Source organism: Desmodus rotundus, chromosome 6, assembly GCF_022682495.2.
Source record: "Desmodus rotundus isolate HL8 chromosome 6, HLdesRot8A.1, whole genome shotgun sequence".
In the NCBI taxonomy this organism is placed as follows: domain Eukaryota; kingdom Metazoa; phylum Chordata; class Mammalia; order Chiroptera; family Phyllostomidae; genus Desmodus; species Desmodus rotundus.
The window spans coordinates 27,609,855-27,630,140 of record NC_071392.1 but is presented as its reverse complement, the minus strand read 5'-3'; the positions used below and the strand labels follow the sequence as shown (position 1 = coordinate 27,630,140).

At 45.1% G+C, this 20,286-nt stretch overlaps 1 protein-coding gene across 1 annotated transcript; it reads right to left on the bottom strand.

The window, feature by feature from the left end:
- Positions 1-1,023: 1,023 nt before the first annotated feature.
- Positions 1,024-5,489, bottom strand: DLX5 (distal-less homeobox 5). Its single transcript, XM_024577274.3, has 3 exons — positions 4,811-5,489; positions 2,731-2,915; positions 1,024-1,710 (listed from the first exon to the last, which is right to left on the bottom strand). The coding sequence occupies exons 1-3, from the start codon at positions 5,163-5,165 to the stop codon at positions 1,381-1,383; spliced, it is 870 nt and encodes a 289-aa protein (XP_024433042.1). The 5' UTR covers positions 5,166-5,489; the 3' UTR covers positions 1,024-1,380.
- Between the last annotated feature and the right edge of the window lie 14,797 nt (positions 5,490-20,286).

The window sequence follows — 20,286 nt, the reverse complement described above, 5'->3', positions numbered from 1 at the left end:
TGAGAAGCCTTCACAAGGGAGAAATCCCTGCAAACAGATTCAATTTCCCACAGTTTGGAACCTGCTTTGCCACTGTTTTATGTTAAAAACAAAGCAGAAGGAGCTCCTTCCTGAAAAAAACAGAGTGGTTAAAGAGAATGGAAAGAAAAGAATATATATATATATATATTCTCTCTCTCTCTCTCTCTCTATATATATATATATATTCTCTCACATGGAAAGGAAATCAACACAGGAGGGACCACAATGCTTTCACTTCTTTTCTCCATCCCACAATTCTCTCTTGGCAGAGGAATAATGTCCCCCACATACTCTACTGGGCCTGCTGACTTAGGCCCATCATTGTTTTCAAGTCCTGTGATCCTTCCTCCTCTCTGAAAGAGCTCAGATAAATTTATAATCAACACCAAGGAGTCCAAGGCACTACCATTTGCTATGCTGCAAGCATTTCAGATTTTTAAAAAATAAAATAGGAGGGGAAATTTCTGTTTCTTCCTTTTTTTTTTTTTCATTTTCTCATCCCTAGAAGCTCCCTTTGAAGGGACTGTAATTTGTCTAATTGCACTAGCAATACACAGAGGCTGATGTGTGTGTGTGTGTGTGGGGGAGAGCTGCCCAACTCCACCATAATTGCTTTGAGCTTAGAATTCAGAGTCATTATTGAGGGACTTCTGCTTCTTTCTTATTTACGCACAGGGTAGGAGGGCCCTATTTAGATTCCATCATTACGTTCTACCTGAAACAATTGGGGGTTAAACTTAAAATTCTCTAAACGTTTTTGTGGTTAGGCAAAAAATACCTGCACCCACACCGAAATATATATAAACAGGCCAAATATACATATAGACATATAAAGCAGTATCCAGCAAATATCATGTAAAGTTCTGCATCTATGCAGCTCCAAATTGTTTTCCTTTTCACCTTTTTTGGATCTCTGCAAACCTTGTCTTTCTTTCATTGCCTGGTAAAACTTCACTAGCCCATTATAAGGGGGCAAAGAAGTATTTTTAAGAACCATTTTGCTTTCATGGTCGAAATAATTTTATTTATCCAGAATATACAGTTTAACTCCTCTATCTACACTTATTTACATGGTTAAAACAACATTGAAAAAAGTCTTTTGAAAAGTTGAGGTCATAGATTTCAAGGCACCATTGATAGTGTCCACAGTTGCGCAAAAAAGTGTCTGTAAAAAAAGGGGAGGACGGGGGTCCTTTGAAATGCAATAACTTACATGCAAAAAAAAAAAAAAAAGCTTTACACATGAATCTTTTTTGTTTCCGTTTTCCAAACCTTCCCATAAGAATTCCTTTCTTTTTGATTTTCTAAAACATCAAAACACAGTAGTCCCAAAAAAGAGGGCAAGAGAAAGCGGCCAGTCTAATAGAGTGTCCCGGAGGCCAGCGCCAGCGGGTGCTGTAAGGAGCCAGGCGGTGGCAGGTGGGAATTGATTGAGCTGGCTGCGCTCGGATACCAGGAAGCCGAGTTCTCCAGATAGCTGGACGCGGGGGACTGGTTGGAGGTCGGAGGGTGGGCATGAGGGTGGTGGCTGAGCGAGCGGGAAGAGCCCTGGGGCTCCCACACCGCCGGAGACTGCGGCGAGTTACACGCCATGGGGTCGCTGGAGCTGGGGCTGTGCTCCGGGGGCATCTCCCCGTTTTTCATGATCTTCTTGATCTTGGATCTTTTGTTCTGAAACCAGATTTTCACCTGGGTAGGGGAACAAAGGCATACGTTACCAGGACACTCAGAAGCATCTTCGGCCCACCGCGGCCCGGCCCTGGTGTCTCCCCGCAGCTCGCAGCCTACCGTCAAGGGACTGGGCCTGAGGCACGGCCTGAATCTCCGACCGGAGAGGGCGCCCTGGAGGGATCCGCGAGCCCCAGCCACTGGGAGGGCACGACCCTGAGGCTGTTGTCTTTTGTTTGGGCTGGAGGCAAGGGGCGGGGGTGGGGGCGAGTGTCCCCCGCTGGCTGGCGCACACGCGTAGGCCTACGCAGTGCTTACCGAACACAGCGCCACCGAAATCTCCAAAACAATGGCCAGAGCCCAGCGCGCAAGGGAAGGGGAGCCGACTCTGCGATCGCGAGTTCGAGCAGGTAGAGCATTAATCGCCCAATAATCCCTCCCCACTCCCTTCACCCCCTCCTCAGCTCCAGAGTAAGGTCAGAATCCGCCTGCAGCTCTGGGCGGTGACTCGAACATTCTTTAATCTTCTATAGGAGTTGGAGTGGGAGTGAAGGGAATGGGATCCTCCAAGGGAAGATTTCCCCATACAACAGCGCCCCCGTCTCGCTACCCTCCTGCTGCTGGAGTGACCCCTCGGCTTTTCCACCCGAGGCGACGTCCTCGGCCTTCACGCGGCTGGAGACCATCACGAGGCCTGCGGGCCCTGCTGGCCCGAGAGGCGCTGCACTGTGCAGAACACTAGACAACTTCTCCAAGCTGCGAGAGCGTCCTAGAAATAACCCTCCCACTTGTTTCCAATTTTAGAAGTTTTCTCGTCGCCCCCAAAGCTGGAAGCTGGGGACATCGACGTCTCCATCCCGCTCCCACCATCGCATGGCGGCGACACCCAGTCTGACTTAAGAAGGGAAGGGCGCAAGGTGGTTTTCTGTGAGTTTCCCGCAGGTGCCATCGGGTCAGCTCCAGCCCTCGGGGACAGAACCTCGTGGCCTAACCAGGCATGCAGCCCAGGCGGGGCTCTTGCCCCGCCACGGCCTGATTTACCTGTGTTTGCGTCAGTCCCAGCGAGGCGGCCAGCTCCGCGCGTTCCGGCAGGGCGAGGTACTGAGTCTTCTGAAACCTTCTCTGTAACGCGGCCAGCTGAAAGCTGGAATAAATAGTCCTGGGTTTACGAACTTTCTTTGGCTTGCCATTCACCATCCTCACTTCGGGCTCGGCCACTTCTTTCTCTAAATAATCAAAACAGAACCGGTTATAGCTTGTCGGCAGACAATGGCGGTTTTGCAGAACCCTAGAATTCGGTCCTGAAGTTTCTTACCAGGCACTCTTCACTGTTGCCCCATATCACCACCTTTGCTTCACAAGACCCAGAGACATACACCCCTCCCCCAAATCATGGAAAGGCCAGGTAGTCAGTTTCGAATTAATTCCCTACTGTATTCATTCAGGTTCTCGAGGGTTTGTATAAAGGGCGTTGGACAGCCCAGTTCCCTTCTTGGCTTCCCTTGTAGCGTTTTCTGCTTCACCCCGACATGTTTGTATGCCCACCTTGTGTCTCTAGCCTTTCTGGGGTGGTCATAGCCAGCCCCTTCCTGGGGTTTGAGGGCTGTGACCCACCCTCCTTCAGTGTCAGTTTGGACGCCCACTGAGGCCAGATGCATCGGTAGGGAGGACGCTAACCGAGGGCTCCAAAGTTCAAAGACCCACAAGCAAACTGCTCCTTCAATTCAGCAGCAAGTGGTCCAGGCTGCCACAGACAGAGGGCCGATTATGCAGCCCCCATAATCTCCCTGCAGATCTGTGAGGGCACAGATGTGTCTGGTTTCTTTTACAAATAGACTTAATAAGTTCTTGGCCAAGAGAAAAAAAAATCATTCACTTCTGCAGGAAATACAGAGACACTGAAAGGAACGAAGACATCCTACCCCCTGGGCTCTTTCTTAAAGTTTAACAAGAGTCACACATTGAAAAGGAATCCGTGGTGGGGCATTTTCGTAGGAAAGGGGCGGCAGATCAGCAGGAATTTCTCAAAGTCCTGGTTATAAACGGGAAAAAGACTTTCTGAATGCGTGTTTGACAAAGGTGCCCTGCAGCCACAGGTCACCTTTCCCACTTTATCAAAAGTGCCCATCTCTGGAAGGGGCGGAAACCTCTCGCGTGTGTGTGTGTGTGTGTGTGTGCGTGTGTGTGTGTGTGTGTGTGTGTGTGTGTGTGTGTGGCCTGCTCCAGGGAGAGGAAGGGTGGAGGACGAGGGCTGTGGTCTGGACTCTGCCAGAGCAGGGGATGCTAATATTAGCAGGATTATTAATGTGCTGGTGGGAAAAGATCAAACCTGACCAGCAAAACCCCGCCAAGGAGACCTCATCCCTCCCTCTTACCGCCCAAGCTTACTAACCTCCTAAACCCTCCACCTAAGTTTCAAGAGAGCCGAAAAAGGAGGAGGTAAGGAGGAGGAGGGCAAATTTTAGGCACTTATGGAGAAAAAAAAAATCGTTCCAATATCGTGAAGCCTCAGTGACCCTCCCTCACCTTTAAAAGGCTTTTTGGTTTTTGGCAATGCCTTGGATAAACCGCAAGAGTCTCGGTGCTCTCTTCCTCGGGCGGCGACAGCTTCCCAGCCCCCTACCCCACCTGGAGCGTTTCTGGACTCCGACAGGACGCTGGCTGTGGCTGCACTCAGACTAATCCCAACGGAGCCTTTGAGGCAGCCTTCCACTCCCACTCGCACCAACCAAGCACGCTTACCAAAAATTCCAACAACTAACCTCCCCTTTATTACGCAAACGCCACTAGGGCTGCGAGATTCTTTCTTCTCTCCACCCCTGCCCCCTTTTCCAGCCTAGCTGGCTTCCTGACCAGGCAAACTGGGAATCTGGAGACAGAGCCTCCCAACCCCCCCCAAATGCTGGAGGGAAGAGACACTGAACCGAACTCCCCGAAGGCTTCTCCTACCAAGAAGTCCTGAAGGGCTGGCCCGGGAACCGCTCCTGGTTGTTGAGTCCAGGCCTCCAGTCCCTTCTGCCAGATGTACCCCCATTGCAGTGGATGCGGGACCCCAGTCTCCCACCCCACCCCGCTGCTCCAGAACCCCGGCTCCCCCTGGATCTGGCTTCCACCCTGGTACCTGGCTGGCTGGTCGCGTTCGGGACGCGGTTGTAGGCTCCGCCGTACTGGTGGTAGGGGCTGGCGTAGGTGTAGTCGGCGTAAGCTTTGGCAGGGTAACTGCCGGCAGAGCCGTTCACGCCGTGGTACTGGTACTGGTAGGGGTTGAGCGCTTTGCCGTAGGAAGCCGAGGTAGGAGAGCAGTAGCCGTGAGGGGCTGCCCCCGTGGGGCTGTAGTAGTCGGAATCGGTGGCCGACGACTCGGGCAAAGTTGGCGATTCCTGAGACGGATGGTGCATGGCTGCGGACGTCTGGAAAGGAGCTTGGAAGTCGCCGGATCGGATGCTGGGAACCCTTCTGTCAAACACTCCTGTCATCGCTCCCAGGCAGCGGCTGTCCTTGCTCTTGTGGCGGCGACTGCTGCCCGAGTTGGCTGTGGAGTTGCTCTGGTCTAAGCAGACATGGCTGTGGGAGCGAGGGAGGAGGAGGAAGAGGAGGAGGTGGAGAGAAGGAGGAGGAGGCGGCGGCGGCGAGGAGGAGGCTGGGAGTCTTGGAGGCTCGCTCTCCGGCAGGCTGACTGCTGACTGAGGTGCAGCACAGCCTTGGTTAAATCCTTAATTGCGCGCTTACGCACAGCGGGGTGGATCGGGTTCCATTGGCCAGGGCCTCCAGAGCAGCAGCAACACCCTAACTCGTCCAACTAGTTTTAACACAACAAAGCATTGCTTTAAAAAAAAAAGAGGGAGAAAAAAAAATGGAGGGAGGGGGAAGTGTGTGTGTGTGTGTGTGTGTGTACGCGCGCTTGTGTGTTGTTCCTTATTGGGGAAGAAGGGGGAGGTCCAAGTTAGTCTGTTTTCAGCAAATACCAAAGAAAACGCAGAAGCCCCAACACCGGCTTTGCAATGTTTGGAGACAATGTGTTCCAATTAGCAGCCTTGGGAGGTGCACATGTTTTGGGGGGTGAGGTCGGGGACGGTCTTTCCTTGCTCCCCACCCCCCCACCCCCATGGGCTTCACAAGGGGTGAGTGTGGAATTGAACAGCGATATTGAAATGGGGAATCAGGGATGTGGACTGATGGTGAGAAGGGACTGAGAACACTTTTTATTGGGTTGCTGGGAATCAAGTTGTAATTTACATGTGTTGAAAATTTTCAATTTGGGGAAAGAGACAAATTTGCCACAAGCACTTCCTTTGTATGAGATGAATATTTCTCAGAAAGGAGCTGGATAAGAATGCTCCAGAATGCACGCTGTTCATTCAGCTGTTAATGGCAGAGAGAGCTCCCGCAACCCTGCATCCCTACAATGAATTTAAAATATTACTGTCTTAAGCACAAATAACTTAATGACACCCAAATTGCTGGCCCCAAAGAAGAGCGAGCAGTGTTCTCATCTATTTAGATGCCATTGCAATAGAGGGTCTGTAACTGTGTTCAGTAGCCAAAGACTTCTGCAAAAGTGAGTGGTTCACGTATGACCTGTCATTCCAACTGATGGAATGGGAATCCCAAGGAGACTGGGAAGCATACAGGGATAAAAGCCCTTTGGGAAGTTGGGTGAAGCCCACGGATTTCCCCCTCCCGGCTTTATGCACATGGCACACCAGGGCCTGCCTTTCCATTTCCCAGGTCTGGGTTCCTGTACCTTACGTCCTTTTATTTCCTGCCTTGAAGACATCTTAGCTCGCATGCAAAGGGACAAAAGGCTCAGGAACCAAACGCTGGGTATTCGTGGTCTAGAGTGTGCTTTCACAGTGCGTCACCCTTGCTCTAGAGGTGATCCAACTGGGAGTGTAGAAATTTAACATAAGTCAACCTACCACTCCCCATTTTCACTCTCCTAAAATCAGCAACTCCAGGAGCAGGGTCTTGATTTGGACCTTTTCAGCATCTTCTTCCCGAGTGTCCGAGACCGGGAAGCTGGGAGCTCTACCAGACATCCTGGCTAGGACCGTCTGGCCTCTCATCATTCCCTCCACCCCAACTGAAAAAGGAGGAGTCTACATTAGTTGTATCTAGTGTTAGGTTAGCCTTACTTTGGCTATGGAGCTACTCTGGCCCAAAATAGGCCAGCAGGGAGAGCTGGGGATCTGGCACTGGGGCAGGCCGCCAGCCTAGCTCCAGAACATCAAAGCCGCTAGAGAGCAGCCACATGTGCATCAGCTCCCTGTCTCGTCTCTGCTGTCTGGGCTCTGTAAAACCGCAGCTACTGTCACATTGCCTTTGGGGACAACTTCAGCACGCGTGCACACAGGGCAAGGAAGGGTTATGTCACGCTCAGGGTCTCTCAGTGCCCTCCCCTACCTGACAGAGTCTTCTGCTTGAGGCCTGCATGGCCCTTGACTTCTCTGAGACTGACCCAGGGAAAACCTCAGCTGCCATCCTTAACTTCAAGCTGTCGATTTTGACACTGCTGTTCACCCCTTAGATAGAAAGCTACAGGGCATCAGGAAATACTGCCACCCCTTCGGGCTTGCAGTCCTGGCTTCTGCTCTGGCAAAGTTCTCAGAGCCCATAGAGTCATCTTAAGCACACCCTGCTGTTTAATTACACAAATCGCACCCCCAAAGCAATGCCAGGGAGGGTTCAAAGCAGCTGCCATCAAAGGCCAGTGGCAAGGGAAACCGGGCGGCTTTCCTCTGGTCCCTTCGCTCCGGGCACTTTTTATTTCTTACAGATTTAAAAGTTACTATGTGAAGGGAAATAAGGTCAATAAGGTGATGTTAATGAGGGAGTTCTAGCAATGTTTTTAGACCTTGCCGAGAAGGCAGATTCTAACCAGGGTGGGATTGGAAGCTGAAGACTTTGGGTAAAATTCAGAAGTTTGGGGTCTCTTGGAAAACACAGTGTGACAAGGTTCAGTTAGTCTCGACTTTGCTAAATTTCACTTTTCCCTCCGCCGGAAAAAGACCTTCTCTCCCACATTTTGCACAGGTCAAAAAGGAGTGGGGCAGACGGGAAGGATTTGGTCAGTTTCTTTGTTTCAGTTCCTAGTGTTGGCCCTCACGCCAGGCTCGAGCCCCTCGTGCGAAGGCGGCGTGCTGCTGGGTGAAACTTCCCCATCTGGGTGTGTCTCTGAAGGTCCAGAGCCTCGACTTTTTCACTTTGTTTGCTTCTTTACTAAGTCCACCCCACCTTCCCCTACCGTTTCCTTAAAGGAGAGTGCTAAGTTTAAAGGAGCTGGAGTCTTACCACAATACAGTCCCATTTCATTTCACGTGATAGCCACTGTGGCTCTACCCACTGCTGCAGCCAGCCCCGCTGCCGCTGCGGACCCCCGCTCTAGGCGCAGCGCGCTGGGTGTCCCGGCTCTCGAGGTAGTAAATTTTGCTGATTCTGTGGGTGGTTCTGACACCAAGGTCTGGAACTTTGTCTTAAGGCCCGTGACCAAAGCTACTGCCTCTTTCAAAACCCACCGACGGGCTCAGCCATGGAACTGGCTCACGACATCAAACTTCTCCAGAAGTGTGCTCCCCACAGAGACACGTAGGAAGAATGTGAGTAATTTCTTCTAGTAGCCGATATTTGCAAGGGGCGGGGGTAGGGTGTGTGGTGGGCGATGGTGGAGAGACCGACCCTAAGAGAAGTGCAAGTGTTTACCACGAGCGCCACCCAGTGTCCTAGAGGAGCAGTGCGCAAGCGGCAAACGTTTCTCAAGCTCAGACACGTCAGGCGATGCCGGGTGGCCCTAGAGGTGTGAGTCCACTACTGCGTGGCTTTCCTTCTCTCTTTCAGCAGATCTTTCACTCCACTCCCATGCTATTTTCTTCCTTTCGTTTACTCCTTACATATGCATAGTCTTCCTTCCCCCTCCCAGGAGATCACCTCTTTCTGGGTCTCAGCAGAAATCTGGCGATTTGGGGGAATAACTCGCTCTGTTCAATCTCTGCGGTTACTGGAAACAGTAGAGGGTGACCCTTGCTTCCTAGTGATGTCTAAGGAAGCCGACCCCCCTCTAGAAAGAGGAGGTTGCGGGGGAGTCACTACTCATATAAATTGTAAAGGCCGTGTCACCTGACTTTGCAGGGAGAGTGCCTTGAAAGTAGGGAGGAGAGATGATTTTAATAATTCCATTAGCTCAGTATTCTCCCTCTGGCCCAATCTGGAAACCTACGTAGTCCTAGGTGCGCCAAAAGTAGAACAACCCTCCCTTTGGGCTTGAAGCTCAGACAAATCGCTGCACCTGAAAATATTTAATTTATGAACTTAAGTTCCTTTTGCTATGGAAATTACTGTTTTGTTTATTATTTAAAACATTGTAGCACATCAATCATATGCACATAAGTCAGGAAGATAAAGGATCTCAGAACATGATACTACTATTATATATGCAAACTTGGTATAAATAATGCTTCTTGTCTTTAGGAGTTTTATCAGTGGTCTGCCTTTAAAAAAGAAGTCCTGTTCTTGGGCTGAGGTTTACTTTACTTTTTATTTGCAATGCTTTATCCATTTCTTTATCTGTCCAGTGGGGGAAAAATGCTCTCAGAGCAGTTCCCTGTTATTATGTCCTTATTGACCAGGATCCATCTAAAGGCACTTTTCAGCTCAGATCTCAAGCACAAAGCGGGTTTCGTCAGACGTTTTGTGGATATAGATTCTGAGTAATCATCTTATTTACAATGGGGCTTCATTGTTCAGTGCGCTAAGGCTCTAAGACCATTTAATAACCTAAGGTAACAGCCCTGAAATATTCAATTTGATGTTTGTTTAAAAGAGACACATTTTCATGAATTGGGATGAGATGAAAAGATAGGAGTGAGGATCACAAAAGTGGTGAAGGCTTTCAAAAATATCACAAATTGTCTGTTTTGGCAACTCAGCTGAATGGCCTTTGTATCTTCCAACAGAGAACAAGGTGCACTAGCTTGGAACTGACATTCAGAGGTGCTTCATTTTCTGAGTTAGCGAAGCTCTTTAATTCCCCACCTAGGTTTAAAGGTCTTCCTACGCACTTGAGGCTGAACTAACTTAGGCCCGAGCCAAATGCTTTGCAGCCTGTATAAATTGACAATGAGCTCATCCAGGAAGGGAGGGAAGGGAAAGGATAAGTAGAGAGAAAAATTCCTTCCATGCTGAAATGAATAACAGTACCCCCTTGTCCTTGAGAAATATGTGTTTGGAGTTAAAGAACTTCTCCAATAAAGTAATCTCAAAAGATTCACTAGCAGGCAATTATATAAATATTCTGAATAAATTAAAAATCCCCAGAGGAGGAAACTATTTTCCACTTAATTCTAACCTAATAGGATTTTTCAGTTTATTTCCAAATGATAGTGCAGATCACAGATTTCTGCATATTTTGTTTTCATAATTAAGACATTAAAATGTGTTTATTTATTTAACTTAAACATAACTGGCTAGGAAAAGGCCTTAAGTATCCACTCAAATCTATTCTCTATGAAATGAGTTTAGTATACAACAGCTGAAAACACTTCAGCTCATCTAAGTAGGAAGTAAATGGGATTATATTATTATATGTCTTTGCAAACTGAAATTGAGGCATATTCTTCACCCCAAACTCAGATTTCATCTTCTTGAAAGGAAGGTTTGGCTGTGATACTATTTACAAAACCTTTATTCTCCTTAAAGATACATAAATATTCCAATTTAAAGACTACCCCTTGAGGAGTTAAAAGAGAAGTAATCGGCAGACAGGAATTCAGAGCAATGACCCAGCTCTGGCCAGGAGATCGCAAGAGTGAAGCTTAAACCATCTTTAGTAACATCCTAATTACAAGATCAATTTAAAATTCTAAAGTTCATTGATCCTAAGCCACTGTATTTTTATGATCTGACAACACTGTATTCAAAGACGTAAAAAACCACTTCTAAAGTCAAACCCATTCAGATTATCCGAACACGGTGGGGCCGAGCGAAACTCGGCCCACAACATACATGTGCACATGGGCAGTGAATGTACTTTTATAGACATGTTTTGCACTCTGCCTTAATCATATCATTTTAATAGATGAAAACAAACAGGAAGAAAATATAAAACCTTTTCTACAGCTGTGTTTACTACCTTATACCTTTCATAAAGAAAAAGATTCTTAAACAGGCCACCACAGCCTGAGATAAGAGGCTTCCCCGCTGTGTCCCACCGTGTAATCAGTCAAAGGCACAGTGCCCACCTGGACCTGTGTCCCTCTGTGCTCCCGCAGAAGAAAATTAAGGCAACAGAAAAGAAAAGTCAATAGCTTCCCAAGTGAAGTGCAGCTCACACGGCAATGTAGTTACTTTTTTAAATTGTGTGCAGAAAAGATTCATCACTCTCTGCTTGCACCCAGATCTTAGTAGTAGTCAACTTATATAGCCCACGGGCAGTTACAGCAAATACTGCTTTTGCAACATGACGTCTTCCATTTTATTTCACTGTCTCAACACAGGAGGCTCTTGGATGTTGCATTTAGCAAAGAATTATGAACTATTAAATTTATATAATTTATTGCTGCATCCTGGTTTACAATTTGGGGTATTGACTCCATGTCCCTAATGGTTGGAGTGCATTTTCACAGTGTTACCCCCAACTGATGCACACATTTTGATTGGTTAGTTAGGATATCAGGAAACACTAGTTGCTGTTGAAACTTTTCCAAGCAGGATGTCTACATGCACTGATGTTAATCTAAAATTGGGTCTGGGGGTGTGGGTGTGGCTGAGATGGTGAAGGGGATCAAAAGGTACAAAGTTCCAATTTTTAAAAAAAATAAGTTATGGGGATGTAACATACAGGGTCCGGCCGAAGCAATGCCTGCTTGAGTGTGGCTGGTAGGGTAATAATATGGGTGTAATAATTTATAGTTTTAGTTTGAACACTCCATCTAAAATGTCCTATGGTGTGCTTGAGTGTGATATTGTGTTACAGAATGACATGCTTATGATTTTGTAATAAAAAGGGGCATTGTTTGTGCTGGGCCCTGTATAGCATGGTGACTATAGTTAATAATACTGTATTTCATCTTTAAAAGTTGCTAAGAGGGTAGATCTTAGAAGTTCTCGTGACAAGAAAAAAATTTGTAACTCTCCGTGGTAATGGGTGCTAACTAGACTTGTGGTGCACGATCATTGTACACTGTGCACAAATATCAAATCATTATTCGGTACACCTGATGCTAATATAATGCTGTGTATCAACTGTGACTCAATAGAAAAAATCAAATAAAATGGGGTTTATGGATATCTGGAATTTTTCTTACACGTTTCAGGAATCTTGTAAGAAAAGATGCTCGTCTTCATGAAACTCTAGACTGTAGCTAGCCACAAAATATATACAGATACTGTATTAAATCCTCCAAAGGAAAAAGAAAGTCAAAGTGGAAATCAACAAATTAAATAAATAACAGATAGAGGCAAGAGTAGCTGTATGCATACATGGAAAAACTCAGAATGTACTATGGGTGTGCTATTCTTTCCCTACACGTCTCCATTGCCTCCTTTGTTACTTGAGTCTCTCGCTGCTTCAGGGGCGCACTGTTTTATAACTTTTTCACACTTGCGGTTTAAGACTTTCAGACATTTTCAGAGTCATGTTACAGAGTAACTGGGCTAGGTCACTGGTAGTTAACCTGCATAGTAAACTTCAGGTTGGAGGGATAGGAGAATTTTTTAGCATTGGGGAAAAGATGAACCAAAAAGATCCTCTTTGCTACAATGCCAATATTTGTAATAGAATTATTTCCAAAGTCAGTCAATTAGGTGTAGAACTTGGGGAGGGGGGAAGTAAATCACCTGGTAATTTTTCCCTAACTTACGAGAACAATGGAAAAGACTAAGAAGAGAAATAGAAGAATGGAAAGCAAAAAGAAAGAGCCAGGCATTAGTAACCACCCTGCTCTCTCAGAATTAGAATAATCATGGGGTGGCAGTTAGGAAAAAGCACCTGCCCACCAAGGATTGTCTTTCAGGGAGCACTTCCCAGAGAAGTTGGAACCAATGGAGTACAAGGTGCTAATGACAGTTCTCTTCTTTGTGACCTTCTTTACTAGGGTCATTAAAACTCAACATGGCCCTAAATATCACAGTTTAGGAAAAAAGGTTCTCTAAGTTTTTCCAATATGTTGTTGGACGCTATTCCACTTCATAGTCTCATGGAGAACATTTGGCATGTCTTTTGCAAATTTTATAGGCCTTTAAATGGGTTTTCCCAAAGGGATTTCATATATAATTCACTTCTACTTTCACAGTAGCCTTGAGAAGTAGCTATGTCAGGCTGTTGCGGGTGGTCTTCAACTTTTATATATTTGCCTTTCATTTAATTTGAACTTGTTCATATGCCATTTTGGCAATCCTACCCTATCCGTTCTTGGAGGGTGTGAGCCGTAATGGGCTGGCACTGCCTGCCAGCCTCTGCTGTTGGGAGTCAAGCACCTCATCTTTGCAGGCTGGTGTGAATGGTGCCCAGTGAGTGCCTCTTCCATCCTGCACTATGCCTAGGAATATCCAGGCATGGAATTGCTGGTTCTGGTGGGGCTACCATCTCTCCCAACCTGGCTGGTTCTCTCTCCCCTAAAGACATTCTTGCAACCCTTACCCTCTCCATGGGCATGGGAGGCTAACCATTGGACCTGCCTAAGCCTCTGTCCCAGTCCCTGTAGGTTAGTGGGCACCTGAGGAAGGGAGATGCTCAGCTCTCCTATGCCCATGGAGACCAGCTACCATATCCTCCACACTCCAGGTGGTTAAACTGGAGGGAGGTAGCAAAGATAGGAAGCACAGCTAGTGATGTTGTTTCAACCTTTAGAAATACTATCCACTTGCAAATACATTTGTTTTGAATAAAAGGTACTCCTTGAATATCTATAAACTGAGGCCCAGAGAGCCCATTTTCATAATAACTCCTTGAATTTGCTTAGAGTTTTAAACTTTTTAAAAACCCCCAAAGGGTCCTCACATAATTTAATACTTACCCTCACAATATTCTTGAAGTGTAGGTATGAGAACACTGACTTCTGACCTTCCTATTGGACATACACTGCATCCAACTGCACTGTTACCTAAGATAAGGCAAAATTTCCCACAGTTAAAATGCTATCTGAATGCACACACAAAATTTGGTCATAGACTGAAGCAAATTTCTACTCTTTTAAGGTAAAAACATAACAACATTTATTAGGCATTTACTATATGCTAATTGCTTTATGTATATGACTTCATTTCATCTTTACAACAGCCTGTAGGGAGGTGGCATGGTTATCCCGTTTACATGGAGGAATGTGAGAACTTTAATTACGCTCCCACGGCTAGCAGGTTTATTGCATGGGGAATCTTCAAATCCAGAAATCCTATACTCTGTGGAAAATGAAAGCAAAGAATTGTGGCTCTGTAGATACCAGAATAACATTTCTGTTCCTCCTCTCCTTTTGTTTGTATCCTGAGGCCTAAGGACGCGTGCAATAAACCTTTTAGTGGTGAGGTTTGTTTACATCATCAACCTCCTTTCACTGTAGTGAATCTTTTCTTTGGGATCCAATTGCTGGATATTAGCATCCACAACTCAAGAAAGTGAATGGAGATATGATATGTAGCTAGTGGATCCTTAGAATCAGAGCCAAAAAAAATTCAAAAGAAGTTTCTCTAATAAAAAGCTTAATTTCATAACTGATGTTAAATGTCAATGAGCAATTGGTCCCTGGAAGTAACTAATGACCAACCCACCCATCAACCCATCAGTTTTAATGTGATAAAACTGAGCCAGAGATGCTATTCCACCATTTGCCTCCATTCCCCCTCCCCCAACCCACAACTCCCCACCTGCTTTCACATTCGTATGTGTATCTCATACATCTATCGATAGACCTTTCTGGCCAAGTTTTCAGTTCCTTTCCAAAGGTATGTGTAAGGTGACCATATACTGTGTATTTCAAACCAGGACAGTTTTGAAAGTGAATGGTAATAATTAGGCAGAAGCTGGAACAGTCCTCGCCAAACCACGATTTTATGATGTATTTCCAACCTAGGTATTTGCCCTGACCGGGAGTTGAACTCACAGTCTTTTGGTGCATGGGATGATGCTCCAACCAACTGAGCCACCTGGCCTGGGCCCTCATTCCATTTTGATTATTCTTTTTTAAATAGGCTTGGCAGAAGTCACACCTCTATATTTTAAAAATCATTTAATTTGAATTTCCCATATAATAGAAAACTTTAGAGAACTGAAACCTGAGGCTCCCCAATGCACAAAAGTATGCTGAGAGTTTGTTTTCTTTTTGGCTTGGACCTTCCTAAGACGTTTCAAAATCTGGTGTATGAAGAAGACAAATGCTTGTGCCTACACTGACCATGCATTAAATAAAGGAATGTATTTCTTTTCTTTTTCTTTCTTTGATTCTTCATATTCTTTGCACCATACTTACTGGTGTTGGTTGATAACATCTACAACTATAAGAGAGACATGAGAAAGAATCATGACAGAGAGAGAAGATGATATTAGCAAATAATGTTTGGGTGCTTATTATGTACCAGGCAGTGTGCTGGACACATCACATATAGCCTTCCACTTAATCCTCACAACTTGATGAAACTGGTTCTATTATTAGTCCCATCTTATAGATGAAGTAACGGAGGTACAGATAAAGTTATCCAAGATCATCCAGCAGTAAGTGGTGGAACTAGACACAGACATCCAAATGCACAAAGCCACACACTCCAGCAGCAATGCCATTGGTTAAAGCCCTTCTGACTGCTTTTTTTCAGAATGTATTCAGAATCCAGAAATATTTAATAATGGTAAAACTCCATTCTCTATTGGTAAGTATGACTCTATGAAGCAAACAAAAGTCATTCCAAGCCATAAGGTATGTGATGATTACAGAGGATCGCTGAGTTTGGGAACAAAGCTGCTGGGGTGACAATCATGTCATGTGACCAGTTTGCTCTGGAGAGTCAGGGTCCACTTGGATATGTCACTGCAGACTCCGGGAGAGAAGTAACTTGGTATAGTGACGCAGAGCACTGGACTGGGAGAAGGCTGTATTTCTTTTCTTCTGTGAGATATGCCACGTATAACAAAGACATCACTCTTACTGCCAAGGCTTCTTCAAAGAGTGAAATGCTAAGAACCATTACCTTTCACAAAACTTTAAAAGTGTACTCCCCTCCCTTGCAAAAGAACTGAGTATCAGGCACAATTAATGTTGGACCATAGACCCAAAGAACAATGAATATTTCAAACACAAATTGCTTTTGAGAATCATAGTCCTATTCTGGGCTTGAAGACATTCAAGTAGGATATTAACAGAGAATTTTAATAAAAAGTCTCTGGATAAAGAAAATCAGGTGAGCAATGCCAGTTTGTCTTTTAAGTTGCTTGAGCACATCTGTCATAACAGACATTGCCCTGGATTGTGGAACCCTTTCCTTCTAACATCTTTTAATGGTAGTAGAACTTACAATGCCATCATTTCCTTTCATTTTTGACAGTGTTATACTATCTTTATAGACTTACACTGACAGCATTTCATCTCGACATCATTAGATCATCTCACCTGACTTTTGCATGGTGCACATCATTACATTGCGATGATGGTGCCATACAATTACCAGTGAAATGAACAGGGTGTTAACATGAGTACTGGGGGAAAAGTTAGCACATACAGATAGAGCATTCTGCACTGGAAAGCATTTTATAGCTATTAGTCTGTCCAACACTCCTGGGACCCAGTGAAACTCAGTATTCTTTTTTTACCAAGTAGGATAATAAAAGAGTAACTTAGACAATATTATAGGGCCAGGCAGTGGCTGAAATTTTCTGACATTCTTTGACTTTTTTAAGCTTTAAAAAAATTGGATATAAAGATTAATAGTAAATAGTCACTGTTTGGGAAGGCCAGACATGTAAGAAAATTCCATTTCCTTTAGGAATTCTAATTTTTCTCCTCTCCACTTACATAAGTATTATGGCAATTAATAAGAATCAGTTCTTCTAGGTTTTATGAATGTTGGTTGATACATAATCTGGAGTTATTGAAAGACCCCCTCTTTAAAAAATGGAATTGATTTGGTCTGAGGATAATTACCTAATTTTTAATCAGGAAATTATGTAATCAAAGGATGAGATAGAAACTTTAGGACTGTACAATCTTGATAATTGAAGAGTCTCAATATTTTCCCCATATTTTTTCTAAAATATCTCACAAAGATAATGCCTTACCAATGACATCCCAAACTTGGAAGACTCCATGCTGTCTGGGTAGGAGAGGATGAGCTGGTTGTCTTCTCTTAAATCTCATATTCACCCTGATTTCCAGTTTTAAGGGAGGAAATTAATTGGCTGTATGAATAGGTCAAAATTTTTGCCTCCGTTTCCTCATTTGTGTAATTATGAAGAAGACGTTTATTACACAGATGATCATAAGAGTAAGATGAGCTGACAGACGTACTGTCTTGGCTCAGTGCTTGGGCGTAGAAGACACGGGATAGAGAGGAACAGCGCCTATAACTTGAGAGATGTTGACTGGCCTGGGAACTAGGGCAGAGACTCTGGTGGCTTGGGAGCGGGACTTCTCAGGGGACATTTCTTCACTCTTGGCCTTCCTTCTGTTCGGTTTACACTGCCAGGATAGGGCAACATTCCAGAATCTCAGGGATTAGTATTTTCCTTGGACACTGCCTGCAATGATTCAGCAGTGAAAGAGAGCAGTGTCAGCGGACAGAGACTAGATGGATCAAAACCAGTCTGTCTAACTTTGACCAATATTATTCTACCAAATCTCCCCCTGCCCGCCGGTAAGAGGAAGAAACCAAAGGAGAAAACAGATTTCACTTGCACTGGACAAAGTCATAAATCGTGGACTTATACTTACTGTTCATGTATATTGACCTATTTACAGCCATGTGTGTTTTGTGACAAAGTAGTACTTTTAATCAAATGAGCTTTGGAGGTCAGGAATATTGCATTTTTATATCTTACAACTCTCAATCTTTCCTCATATCTTTGTATTTAATCTTTCCTTCTCACCCACAGCCTGTCTACCTTACCCTAGGCCTTCCCCACTGGGAGCTCTCCAGTAAGCCTTCCTATTTCCACTCTCCCCATCAACCTCACCCCATTCTGCCTCACCAGTGACGAGATCAATTCTAACTCCACATGGTGGCATGAAAGGCTTCCAGAATCTGTCTCTGGCCCACCAATCCAGTCCATTTCCATCTTCTTGAGCCTCCCAAATAATCCCATTTCTTCAGTTAAGCTAAATTCCTCTTCCTTCCCTGATCATACCAACATTTTTCCACCTCTGCATCTTTGACCATTCTGCCCTTAGTTTGGGGTTCACTGTAGAAAGCAGAAGTCATTCTAGATGTTTTAGATGGCAAGGGACTTAATCCAGGCAATTGGGTGTTTACAGTAGTGTCAGAAGGGCTGAACGAAGGATCTAGGCTAGGCCTCCAAGGACAACTCCTCGGGTACCATGGAGGCCGTCACCAGGTAGATTTAATTCAAAAACATTGCAGCAACCCAGGGATCAGAAGCTGCTGCCATCAATAATGTTGCAATTAACTGCCTTTCAACCAAAGAAGCTGGGGGGAAAAACACTAGAATGTGATTGAAGGGGGAAAAAGCCCCAAACTCACTTCCATATCCTGTAGCTAGCAGTAAAGAACCAGAGAGGGTATGAAAACGGCCATTCCTTCACTTATGATTTCTACATGGAATACAGTGCATGTCACTGCAGCCAGAATCCTAGGGGAACGACCTCTTGTGTACATGAAGACAAGTAGGAAGAAGGAGAATGGAGGCTGAGAGAACCAGTCCACAGTGTTAACACCAGTCCTTGCTCACCTCCCCATGCATGTGATATATAGGTGGCATGACACCATGATCTGCCCTCTTCCTCTTTACCGAAATCTACCCATTTCAAGGCTCCATTTAAATGTTTTCTCCTCCAGGAAATAACAAGCAATGTCAATGGTGAATGTTCATACTTCCTAGTCATCCTTACCCCACACTGCACAGAAGGTACCTAGCCACACCCTGCCTCCTTACACCCCTGCAGTCATTGTACGCGCGTAGGAACATTGAAACACAGGATTTAGTTAGCCTGGAATTGGCCTCAGGATCCTTGTCATCATAGGACTCCAGGCAGCAGCCTCAGTCAGCTGACAGTGACAGCTGGCAACGGACAGTGATGCGTCAGGGGAACCCAGTTTGCTATCCTAGTGTCTGTGCCGCCGGCATCTGGACAGCCTGTGATTATAGTGGACTGCAAATCTGACCTGATCGTTGCCTAATCTCAAGTAGCATGGTCTGCAACAAGGTCCCTCTGGACATGTTGGGAAAAGTAACAGTCCCTGGGTCAGAGCTTTTTGGCCTGGGAAAGAGCTTCAAGAAATAACTGGGTGTAGCTCTTTGTGAGTACAGCAGGAGTTATATTTGGTTTTTAATAATGAGTAAACTGAGGCCCAGAGGAATAAAGTGTCTAAGAGTACACAGATAAATTATCACATAAATTACAGTTTATGTAATAACAAAACATTGTGCTTCAATATGGAATTTAAATTAATCAGTACTCCTAATTTTTATACATTTTATTATCTATAATTAATCATTATGTATGAAATATAACCTTAGTAACTGAAGTAACACAATTTATTTCACAGCTCTGTAGGACAGAAGTCCAGTACCAGTTCCATCAGACTAAAATTAAGGCGACTGCAGACTGAGTTCTTTTTGGGAGGCTCTAGGGAAGAATTCATTGCCTGCTTGTGGGGTTGGTTGTTGCTTGACCAACAAACAGTTCCTGGTAATTGAAGAGCTGAGGTCCAAGGTTTCCTGCTGACTATCAGTTGAAAGCTGGTCTCAGCTTCTAGAGGCCACTGTGTTCCTCAGCTTATTTATTTTTCTTTCTTTTTGTTTATTGTTGTTCAAGTAGTACAGTTGTCTCCATTCTCCCACCACCACTCCCCCCCACCCTAGTCATCCCCACTCCCCACCCGTGATCCTACCCACCTTTGGTTTTGTTCAAGTGTCCTTTGTACATGTTCCTGAAAACCCTTCCCGCCTTTTCCTCCATTATCCCCTCCCCCCTCCCCTCTGGTCATTGTCAGTTTGTTCTTAATTTCCATGTCTCTGGTTATATTTTGCTTGCTTGTTTGTTTTGTTGATTAGGATCCACTTATAGGTGAGATCATATGGTATTTGTCTTTCACCCCACCTGGCTTATTTCACTTAGCATGATGCTCTCCAGATCCATCCATGCAGTTGCAAAGGGTAGGAGCTCTTCCTTTCTTTCTGCTGCGTAGTATTCCATCGTGTAAATGTACCATGGTTTTTTGATCCATTCATTTACTGCTGGGTGTTTAGGTTGCTTCCAGCACTTGGCTATTGTAAATTGTGCTGCTATGAACATTGGGGTGCATAGGATCTTTTGAATTGGAGTTTCAGGGTTCTTGGGGTGAGAAAAGATGCTCAGCATCACTAGCCATCAGAGAGATGCTAATTAAAACCACAGTGAGATACCACTTCACACCAGTGAGAATGGCCATCATAAACATATCAATAAA

Bases quoted from the DNA above. Each gene is read 5' to 3' on its own strand.
- DLX5 (XM_024577274.3), bottom strand. From the start codon at position 5,165: ATGACAGGAGTGTTTGACAGAAGGGTTCCCAGCATCCGATCCGGCGAC. The intron at 2,916-4,810 runs GTACCAGGGTGG...TTGATTATTTAG, and splicing joins GAACGCGACCAGCCAGCCAG to AGAAAGAAGTGGCCGAGCCC. The intron at 1,711-2,730 runs GTAAATCAGGCC...TCCCCTACCCAG, and splicing joins TGGGACTGACGCAAACACAG to GTGAAAATCTGGTTTCAGAA.